Consider the following 12,045-nt stretch of genomic DNA (forward strand, 5'->3'; position numbering starts at 1 on the left):
CAGTTTTTACACCCAGGTGTTTGCATGAACTGATAAAATACAACTATTACTCACTGAAGTGTTGTAATGTGATACCACGTTTTATGGAGTGCAAAATTTTATAAATCTGAATATTTAAAGCAACTTGCCCTTCTTTGAACTAGGCTGAAGTCTTTCAAGATGTGAATGAATATTAGTGAAGCCTTATTCAGATAGTACTTCATTCTACATTAGCATATGAATCTAATACTAGAGGGCGGAATCAATGAAAAGCACAAGACATATTTTGCTGAAGATGAATGACCCAGCACACTGGTGGTAACAAAGAAAATGCTGCAACTTCATAAATGAGTGGGTACACACTGACATTAAGACATTTGGTACATTCTTGCACTGAAAACGTATTAAGTGGACACGGTTAAGTGCTTCTCAAAATACCAGTTGGTGTATAATAAGATCCTCAACTTTTTTCTGCTAAAGCAACCACTGAAATGCAAATTCCAACGAAACTGCAATTTTTAATGCTCAAAATTTTATTTATTTATTTTTACTCATCCCTCATATCTGGTGTTGTATCCTGCCTACTCGTCAAATATGGGGTGCTTAGGAAACCTGCTTCTCGGATCGCTAGACAACAATTCAAGCAAATCGTATTAAAGAATTTTATTGCGAAAATTAAATGACAATACTTAAGCTTGAGAAATACCGATGTGTCGCAAGCAAACAGTGACAGACAAAATAAGAAACCTCTTCAGTATATAGAAGCGATCAGGCGGTGGAGAGCAATAAACTAGGAAATGGGAATACCAAAGGCCCATGTGGGGGACAAAAAGGACAACAGGGCTCAAGTGGACTGCCTAGCCTTTGCAGATGACATGGCAATAGTAAGTGAGACGGAAGAAGACGCAAAGACACAACTCGACAACTGAAGGTAGCCAGAAAGGTGGGACTGAGGGTCGCCTATAACAAGACAAGGACATTAAATCCCACTGCAGATTGGGAAACACCGGAAGGCACTGTGCAAATGGTGGACAAATTTTAATACCTGCGAGAGGAAGGAACAGGAGCAAGGAGGGAATAACAGAGGGGTAAAATAGATGAGGTCAACCTTCTCCATTACGAGAGAGATATACAATTAAAAGAATATATCCACAGACGCAAAGACAAGCCACTACAAGGCAACGATGAGGAATGCAGTATTATATGCCGCTGAGACGATGACACTAGGAAGAAATGAGGCAGAACAACTAGAGAAAGAAGAGAGAAAAATACTGAGAAAAATACTAGATCCCAAAAGAGGTGGAGAGAGGTGGATCCGAATACCAAGGGAAGAATTTTAGCGGAACATGAGAACAGTATCCGGGGAAATCAGACTCAAAAGGGCAAGGTTTGCTGGACATGTAGTTAGGATGAGTATGGACAGAATGACGAAGAAAGTGTGGGAAACAACAGAGAGGACAAGGGGAAAGACAGGAACCAAGTGGGTTGTTGAACTTCGGAAGGACTGGTTGGAATTGGGGATCAAGGTCGAGGAAGAAATATACACCGACAAATATGCCGGAGATCAATGACAGAGACGAATACAGGAAAAGATTAGTGTTGGATTGGATTGGATTGTTTGGGGGAAGAGACCAAACTGCGAAGTCATCGGTCTCATCGGATTAGGGAAGGATGGGGAAGGAAGTCGGCCGTGCCCTTTCAAAGGAACCATCCCAGCATTTGCCTGGAGCGATTTAGGGAAATCACGGAAAACCTAAATCATGATGGCCGGACGCGGTATTGAACCGTCGTCCTCCCGAATGCGAGTCCAAAGATTAGTGTGTCACCAGTGGAGCCGACAAAGAAACCGAAACTGAAGATCTCGGAAGAAGAGCGGGAGAGAAGAAGAGAAAGAATGAAGAGGTTCTGGAAGAAGAAGAGGAAAATGCAGTCCACGAAGGGGCTACCCGTGGTCCTACAGAGGCCGCAACGCAATAAGAAGAAGTCCCAATACAAGTGAAGTAATACAGTGGATGCTTCTATCCAGATCGCTGCTCTCGACGTTTCTGTAGAACTCCTAGAACTGGCCGCGGCCAGTGGGGTGCAGTGTAGAGGGCGCTGCCGCCGCGTTGTCCTAGAGAGGGATCGGTCCGCGTACAATTGGCCGACGTCTTCTTCACAACCTCTCTGCTCTGACGTTCCGGACCGGTGTGTCGGCGCTTGACTTAAGCAGGAACACTTGGAGTGGTATTATTTTAGCCGCCTTGGAGGAGATTCTATGGCGGAGTCGGCCGCTTGTAGCGGAGACGAGTGTACGGTGCGCCCCACACGGTGCCTGGGAGAGGTTGTCAGCAGTGGGCGTGTCCGCGTGGTGTGCCGTAGTCCGCCGTGGTGTGGGCGTCGCCAGCTGTCCGGCGTGTCACGTCACGTCACGTCACGTCACTTCACGTCTGTCAGTCACGCCTTGAGTGACAGGGCGGCACGCCCGCACCTTGCGAAAGCTGAGCTGTCGCCGAGTAGGAGAATGGGGGCGGGGGGGGGGGGGCAGGATACGAGTTTCCGCAGCTTCCCAGCTCATTTATGAAAACACAAGTCACACGTTTCACGGCAGGGCGATACGACTCTACTTCAGTTCTAGGCACTACACTCTGGAACTGGGCGACCGCTACAGTGGCAGGTTCGACTCCTGCCTCGGGCATGGATGTGTGTGTTGTCCTTAGGTTAGTTAGGTTTAAGTAGTTCTAAGTTCTAGAGGACTGGTGACCTCAGAAGTTAAGTCCCATAGTGCTCAGAGCCATTTGAACCATTTTTGAACAACTCTACTGCACTCGCCAATCGTTTCGTAAATTCGATATCGATTGCGACCACTCGACCTGTTCGAAATTGATTGTTGCAACTGAAAATTCATACCATAAAGTTCTACGTAGTAAAAATTGCATCTGATGTAACACAACAGATATTATCGGTAAACATAAAATCGCTTGACATTATCCATCCGTTCCCGTATCGATCTCTTTATTTGTAATTACTTTGTCAGCTTCCGTCATACGCTTCAATTTTTCATATTCTCTTTTAGAAACTATCCCCACGTTTCCTAACATGTATTCCAAGTCAGAAATACCTCTTATTGGTAGTGTAGCAATACGTTTGGTGGGGCAGAATTGATAACCTATCTTTCCCTATACAAAAATCAATTTCAATTTCGTAGTCACCTGTTCAAACGGAATCCCTTGTTATACGTCACAATAACATTGTTTCATTTCTGTTTTGGCATTTTCTTGTGATTTTTGCTTTTCTGTGCTTTTGACCTTTCCACTCCTTTTCAAAACACTTCTGTCGATATATGTATTACAAAGATGATTTAACTCACCATTTCATCTGGGTACACTGAATTATCTGTAAAACTGTCCATCAGCATGACTCTCACTTAGGACTTGTGTGACATCATGGAAATTTCCTCACATGTCAGCACAACAGCAGTAGTGCCATTCGTGGCTATAGACCTGGAGCAATAACGACGAGTCTAGCAAGCAGACACTTTGATAGCTACACATGTGTGTATTTTTTAAACATGGCGCTATACTGTTTTGGCCTAGTATCAGAGTGGCAACACTGATGCAGCGAGATAGTCGACTGCATCTCACTAGTGTTCCTGTTTTTATTTTGGAAGCCCGAGAAATAAATAAGAGACGAAGTTTTACTTCGTTACTTACAAACTTTTTTTTTTTAAAAAAAAAAGCACACGCAAATATGTAGCTGTGGATCGGCCACCCTCCACAACGAAAGACCAGAAGCGAAGTATGAGAGCCTGCTGAAAAGTAACGCCCCAGAATTTTTTATGTAAAATCTTTTTAAATAAAACAAACGTTTTAACATTCTACACAGTTATTTTTCGTGTCTGCGTATTTATTTCTCAACGCAGTCAGCCTGGTGACGAACACATTTCTCCCAACAATTAACATCTTGTGGTGTTGCAGTTCTTCTTGTTATGTCCGTGATTGCTGCGAAATGCGTAGAGGAATTCCGCCTTATGCTCGTGGTCGACGGGACGTTAAATACTAATCTCCCCCTCTAGCAGTATATTAAATAGTTGTAAAACCCCATGGGAATAATCATAAGACACAAGTATTACATTTTTACAAGTTGATGTTGAGGACCATGTGACCACTCCAAAGGTGTCTTGCATAAGGCGGAATTCCTCTACCCATTTCTCCCAGAGACAGACCAGTTTGGTGATACAGTCACTATAGAATGTTTGTTGACAGAGCCACAACCTCACCTCGGCTCGCACCGCTTCGTCACTATCAAAATGAAGTCATCGAGAGTGTTCTTGAAGTTTTGGAAACAGACGAAAATCGGATGGGGACAATTCGGGGCTGTATGGAGGATGATCGATGACATTGAAACCAAGGCGTCGGATTGTTGCAAACGTCGAAGCGCTGGAGTGTTCGGTCAGAGGGTTGGCTGCCCTCTGTAAAAAAAAAAAAAAAAAAAAAAAAAAAAAAAAAAAAAAAAAAAAAAAAAAAAATGAATAAACGGCCCAACACTGAACTTGAGCGGGTGTCATGGGACATCTGCACGTAACAAATACAACTAACAAAATCGAAAAAAATGAGAACAATTAAAAGAAAAGAGGGAAAGGCAAAGGTCCCGAGTTCGAGTCTCGGTCCGGCCCACAGTTTTAATCTGCCAGTTTCAGTTAAGAAATTTCCGATAATTTTGCAAGCAACTTTTCCCCTTTATATTAAATGCACATATCATGCAGATTTAAAAATGTATAATCTATGCTAGTCCGAATGTTTATTAATTTCTATTTTTAGATTGAATTTTATCATCTGTACTTCAACCATACTCAGTTATTTAATAGCAAAACTCGTGGACTACTTTCAGTGTCGCATTTCCTAACCTAATTCTGTTAGAGGCTGATGTAATTCAGATACATTCCATGACCCCTTTTTGTTCATATTCATCTTACAACATCTTTTCAAGACGATATCGATTCCGTTCAATTGCTCTTCCAAGGTCTTTGTTGTCTCAGAATGAATTACAGTAACATCGACAAACATCGAACTTTTTGTTTCTCTCAGAGCTTTTATTGCCTTTGGACTTTTTCCTTGTTTTATTTGCCCCCCCCCCCCCCCCCCCACCTTGTTAACAGATTTCACGTAGTGCTATTAAGAACCTTTGAGCCCTACTGGCCCGAAATATGTACTTGTCAGGAATATGCATTTGCTAACCCACGTGGAGAGCTAAGCTGCCGTGGAGTGGGATTCTGTACCCAGTTGCCGAGAGAGTTGGCATAGTGATTTGCACACTGGACTCGCATTCGGGAGGAGACTGAAATTGCAATGGATTATTTATGAGGAATTCCACTAGCGACGGTGTAGTTAAAATGTCTAATACGAAGAGCAAAAGTGGTTGAATTTAACTGTTCGAGAAGGGAAGTGTTGTGGTTCTTTCAGTTCAACTCTTCATCAGTATGCATGTCCGCAGCTCGTGGTCTAGCTGCTACCGTTGCTGTCTCTGGATCACGGGGTCCCAGGTTCAATTTCCGGCGGAGTTGGGGATTTTTTCTGTCCGGGGACTGGGTGTTTGTGCTGTTGTTATCACCATCGTCATCATCGTCATCATCATCATCATTCGTGACAGTGGCTAGATTGGACTGTGTACAAAAATTTGGCTGTATAAAAATTGGGACTTGGTACGGGCGCTGACGACCGCGCAGTTGCGCGCCCCACAAACCAGTCATCATCAGTAGGCACCCACAAAAAATTTGGAGCGTTCTACCCTATCTCCTGGCTTGTGCTTGTATGCGACAGTAATTCTTGGTACGACTCTATCTTTTGTACAGAAGTGAATGCAGTATGTTTTTCTTTTTTTTTTTTCAAAAATTAGGGAGAATCCATTTTCTAAGATGGCTCTGAGCACTATGGGACTTAACTACTTTGGTCATCAGTCCCCTAGAACTTAGAACTACTTAATCCTAGCTAACCTAAGAAGATGACACACATCCGTGCCCGAGGCAGGATTCGAACCTTCGACCGTAGCGGTCGCTCTGTTCCAGACTGTAGCGCCTAGAACCGCTCGGCCACCCCGGCTGGCATTTTCTAAGAACCACTTAATAATTCTTTAGAAAATATCATTTACAACCTCTTCCATTCCTTTCCCTCCAGAGCGCAATCTGCCCACACATAGCGCTGTTAGGATCCACGCATTACACAGTGTGCGCGCAATGATGATGTCTCACCTGTTTGGCTGAGAGCTCGAGATGTCTGTCTTTGTCTTTCCTTCTTTTGACGTAGGACGGAGTCTTTACATCACTTTAACACGGTTTAGTTAATGGTAGTTGTACTTTAATCTTTTATTCTTTGATACTTTGCGAAGTTCTAAAAATTTCACAAAATGCTTTCGTTTTTGTCAGAACTCAAAAACAAATCATCTCAAGTTAATGAATATTAAGTCACTTTATGAAATATACTGTACCGTTTATTGTAACACCTTACTTATAAATATCACTCTTTTAATCCGTCGAACAGAACAATTTCCGTGAAGTGCGTTAGCGATAAATAGTGTCTAACTTGCTGGCAATTTTGATTGAAACGTGACGTCTTAAAAGCCATTTTTTCTAGACGCGTTGCATTTTACTCTCAGTATAAATCTGTGCACGGCTTATATTTGTATTTGTATGTTTTATAATTTTCGAGAAAGGTCACATAAGTGCTAAATACTTTATTGTGTGTGAGATCGAAATATCGGAAGTGCTTGGCAACAGCAGTGCTCACCCACGTAGTAAATGCGCTTTTTTCTTATCCATTTGGTGCAGACGTTAGTATCCACGAGAACACATACAGTCAAGTGCGTCACAGATAGCACACTACTGTTCTCTTTACATTCATTACACATATTGTGGGAATGCCGGCTTATATGCATCTGGCCGTGCCGTTATGAATCTGATTTCTTTTTCTTTTTCCGTCTTCCTGCTCTTACTGCAGCAATATGTGAGCTGCTTGGGAATAATCATGTACTTCTCTAAGAAAACTGTTCTTCGGTTGTTCTAATCATGGTTACGCGAGACATTTGCTATTTTCCTTCACATGTTTCAATTCAGATTCTGCGGAATACTCGCTTCCGGTAGTCAACGCGAACTATTCCCTGCAGTCCTAGGGGACATTCTCACACAATCAAGCTGGGAAAACGGAGAAGAAAACTGTTTGCTTCTGTTGCAGAGAAACTTCAACATCGAATGGAATAACGCAGCAGACCAGTGTAGTGCCCGCGAGTGTCCAGCCGAATTGTCGTTTCCATTTTAGGCATGATATTTTGACGACCGACCCAGCCGTCTTCTTTAGGTGATGTTAGTCTTGCTATTATACACGCTCGCTTCTTGGACTCCAACCAGGATGCGAAGTACTTGTTGTCTTGCACCGTTATTTATAACTGAGTTAGATTTCCGACAGCCACTACCCCATTTCAGGGTCTACATTGATGTTCCGTGAAACATAGACTCTCCAGGGATTAACTAACACGTCACGGACAGGCAGTCGGCCCTCTTTTTTTGAGTTACATCGGCAATTTTATGTTAGAATGAACAGAGTTCAAGCGATCCAGTGACTCAAGTTTTTCTGTTCCATTTGGCCGTACCACAGACGCGTTTTTGAATATCGATAGAAATACGTTGATTTGAACTTGTCGAATTCTAGTGACTTTGCTTCTAAGTGTTCCATGTCCACGCAATAAAACATGAGAGATCATATCAGTAGAGAAAATTGGAAACTGAACTTGAAAACCAGTTACCATAAAACTAAAATAATATGTGATCAACATGTCGAAAAGACAATAGTCCAGATAAAAAAGGAAGACATAGAACCAGTGGATAAGTTTTAGTCATTTGAAGACGATTACTGGATCGATAGCGAAAATAAACGGGAGAGTAGAAATAGCCTGGATGGTTAACTGAACATAGTTTTCAAAACAGAGCTTCCGTCGGAGCTGAAAGAAAATTTCTAGTCAGCGTAAATGAATAGTTTTGATTCATGACATTGATGCGTGGACTTTCAATGCTAAAATCATTCAGGAACTGAGGCTTGATAAGCAAGTTGCGGCTAGATACATGTTGCAGATTTCTGGGAGAGACACGGAAAAAATTGATTGAGGAACAGATGTAATTTGCATTGCAATCAAAGGAAAATGGAAGGGTGCGTATATAAAAGTTGTCCAAAATACAGACGACCAACAAAATGTTTCACGCTCCTTGAAACAGGCAGTATCCACCCTGCGTAAGGGTGACGTAAACTGGGTTGCCTACGTAAGGCGCATTTTCTGGGCCTGTTTCATGTTGCCCAATCAATAGCAAAACAGTTGGGTGTAGCAAGATCAAGGAACGTCTTTGCTGAAATGGTAGAGAAAATTTCCTAATGTGGAACTGAGTAGACGACATTAAAAAACATGAAAGAACAACCTGAATGCATACAGATCAAGACCGCAGTTCATGGCAAGGTCTAGGGCAGGCCTTCACCCAGAAGTGGCTGTCATATGGCTGACTTTCCCCTCTCTTTTCCCTCGTGCATTGAGAGCTACGGAAACGTCGCTTTTATTTTCATTTTGCTAATGGCAGCAATACGTAGGGAACTAAGCACACTAGTAGTTTTCACCCTCAAAATTGAATCTTCAATTGTTCTAGTCACGAATTCTCGAAAAATTTGTCTTTTATCTTCATGACTGGCGAACCAGATTTTGCTGAATTTCTTCTTTTCCGACAGCCAAATGAAGCCACTGACAATTTGGGCTGTCCTTCTTTGTATGATTGTGTTCCCTACAAATATCCAACACACACAATCAGTAGTCGTAGCAGCATGTTAATTTACTTTCGCAGAAAAGGTGCAGTTTCCGACTACCCTATAAATAAATCAAAAGCCGAATACGCGGAAGATCAGTTTGGGTTCCAGAGAAATGAAGGAGCATGTGAACCATTGGGTTCCAGAGAATTGAAGGAATGTGTGAAGCAACATTTACGCTACTACTTATCTCAGAAGATAGGTTAAAGAATAGCGAACGTACGCCTATCGCATTTCTAGATTTAGAAGAAGCTTCTTAAAATGTTGACTCGAAAGATAGCAGAGAGCGAAAGTTCAGAAACAACACTGCAACTGTAAGACTCGGAGGACGTGAACACGAGGCAATAGTTGGCTGTAGACTGTCGATGAAACAGTAAACGAAATGAAAGAAAAATTTGGAAAAGGAATTAAAGTTCAGTAAGGTGAAATGAAAACTTGGAGGTTTGCCGATGACATTGTAATTCTGTCAGACGCAGCAGAGAAATTTGAAGATCTGATGATCAGAACGGGTAGTGTCTTAAAGAAGGTCATAAGATGGGCATCGGAAGCGGTAAAACAAGCTTAATGGAATTTAGTCGAATTGAGTCAGGCAATGCTGGGGGAATTAGATTAGGAAATAAGGCACAGAAATTAGTTTTGATATTTGAGCAGCGAAATAACTGATGATCGCCGAAGCAGAGGTGATATATAACGGAGAGTGGCAATGGCAAGAAAAATGTTCCTAAAACAAAAATAATTTGTTAACATCGAATGTAGGTTTAAGTATTGGTTCAATTGGCTTTAAACGCTATGGGAGTTAACAGTTGAGGTCATCAGTCCCCTAAACTTAGAACTATTTAAATCTAACTAACCTAAGGACATCACACACATCCGTGCCCGAGGTAGGATTCGAACCTGCGACCGTAGCAGCCGCGTGGTTCCCGACTGAAGTGCCTAGAACAGCTCGGCCACCGCGGCCCGCCTGTTTAAGTATTAGGAAGTCTTCCGAAGGTGTGAGTGTAGTGTAGAATGGTATGGAACTGACATGCTAACGATAAACAGTTCGGTGCTACAGTGTAATGTTTAAAAGTATATGGATAGATCGGAAAACTAATGAGAAGCTAATGAATCGAATTTCTGCACAACCTGACTAAACGGAGACAGTGGTTGATATGATTCTTTCTGAGGTATCAAGGAATTGTTGATATGGTATTGATGGGAAGTGTGGAGGAGGGAGGGAAGTAATAATTGTAAATGGAGAGCAATAGAGAATACAGTAAGGAGGTTCAAATGGTTCTAGGTTGCAGTAATTTTTCAGAGATGAAGAGGCTTGTACAGGACTGCCTTACATGGAGAGCTGCATCGTACCAGTCTTCAGACTACGTACCACAGCAACAACAAATCAAAACCTGTCATTTGCTTTATGTTCAAGTGTCTCCTTTAACAGGTCCCCAGGAACATGAAAAATTCTACCATTGGTATCTTCTGAGGATGATGCTTGTTCCATTCAGTTTCTTAGTGGTTGGTAATAGCAGTGAGACCGTAAGCTTATTGGGTGTTCCCGCAGATGAGGGCGACAGCGCGGACGTGGGCCAGGCGCCGCAGCCTCAACACCAGCCTCAGCCTCAACCGCTGCCTCAAACTCAACCTCAACAGCCGGCGCTGGCGGCCCCTCAGCCGCGGTCTCCTCAACAGAGCACCCAGCAGCAGCGGCGGTCCGAGCTGCGCGTCGAGCTGTGCTCCAGAGACCTCTGGCGGAGGTTCCACGCGCTCGGCACCGAGATGATCATCACCAAGGCCGGCAGGTAGGCCTCCCGGCTGGACAGCGCAACTTGCTTGTAGCATAAGTACACAGAGTTTCTCAACCAGTATTTCCTTGCATCCGAAAATGAAATCTAAGAACGCCTGATCGGTGTCATACTACTTTGCGCATTTATCTGACTGTGCAGTAGCGTCCAGACAGTGAGTGTAGGCCTTCAGCCCAGACCGAATCACGTTGTCAAGTGCGAAAAGGTGGTCCAGACCTGCCAGCTGTCGAACGCAGGTTTGCCCATGTACCCCCGTCAGTCCCAGAGCGTTCATTACAGGTCCATTTGTTTCGTTGAGAGTTAGGAGTCAGTGGCATGTCTCAACTCCCGCTTTGTAAATGGTCGCTACCTTTCGTCCCTTTAGGAACGTTTCCGGGGGTGTACTGGATTGTACAGACTGCGCTACATGGCCTAATGTACACCCGTTGACACGGTTCCTCAGCTGCGCTCTCAATCCTTGTAGAGCGGAAGGCCCTCACCCCGCTCTTTGGTGGAAACTGGGAGTTCCCAGTGTGTGTCGACGACGTTTCCGCAATTAGAGAGAGCATATTTTGGCGTTTTTATGCTGTGTGCGTACTATAAATAGAACCGATGTCCGGCCAGAAAGTGCATCAGTGCCTTGGTGGGACCTAGAGATTTTAATCCTATGGCCTCTTAAGGAAGGGAAAAATTTATGCACACATCTGTCTATCCGCAGTGGGGCAGTCAAATGAAAACGAGACAGATGGAGTAAAGTATGTAAATTATTTATTATTTGAAAAGTAATCGCCATAACTGTTAATACATTTGTCGCACCGTATGGTCAGTGCCTCCATGAAAAATTGTTTGCGGTTACCTACAGAACCACGATTGTATCCAGGCGTGCATATCTTCGACCGAAGAAAGTTGACGATCTCTTTCTTCAGAGCTCCCAACATACGGAAATCACATAGCAAGAGGTCGAGACCGTATGGAAGATGTGTAAGGGCTTCCTAGACATACTTCTGCAACGCAGTCCCGACAACCTTGGCAGTAAGCGGACGGGCATTATCCTCCAACAGAATGATATCGTCCGTTAACATATCTGGGGGTTTGCTGCAGAATAACCCTTCAGACAGAAATTGGTTATAGTCAGGTAAGCATGAACTCGAAAGGACTGCTCCGTTGAGATCATCCACGTAATTACGTCATGTGTTGCACTTGAAACGTTGATCGTTCGTCTAATGTGGCAGTAGCCACTACGCATGACCACACAACTTGGAAATTTTGCAAATATCTATAATACGTTTTCTTGTTTTTACACGAGACACTCACTCTCTACATATTTTCCACTGCTTAAACGATAGCTACACTAGAGAGAGATAATTTTAAGGCGAAAATTCCTCTTTCATTTTCTTGTTTCGCCAACAATTTAGTCAGTAACTCACCCATCCTCGATTCTTCAAAGAATCCAGCTCCCTTGTATGAACAGCTCCGATTTAAAGAAT

General features: G+C 43.2%; 1 protein-coding gene across 1 annotated transcript in view; it reads left to right on the forward strand.

Annotated features, from left to right (window-relative positions):
• The first annotated feature begins 2,236 nt into the window (after positions 1-2,236).
• Positions 2,237-12,045, forward strand: part of LOC124712466 (T-box transcription factor TBX18-like) — a 247,694-nt gene continuing 237,885 nt past the window's right edge. Inside the window, exons 1-2 of the mRNA XM_047242762.1 lie at positions 2,237-2,410; positions 10,428-10,576. Of these exons, the coding sequence (XP_047098718.1) occupies positions 2,237-2,410; positions 10,428-10,576 (323 nt within the window). The remainder of the gene's footprint in view (positions 2,411-10,427; positions 10,577-12,045) is intronic.

The sequence above is a fragment of the Schistocerca piceifrons genome, chromosome 8 (genome assembly GCF_021461385.2).
Source record: "Schistocerca piceifrons isolate TAMUIC-IGC-003096 chromosome 8, iqSchPice1.1, whole genome shotgun sequence".
NCBI lineage: Eukaryota > Metazoa > Arthropoda > Insecta > Orthoptera > Acrididae > Schistocerca > Schistocerca piceifrons.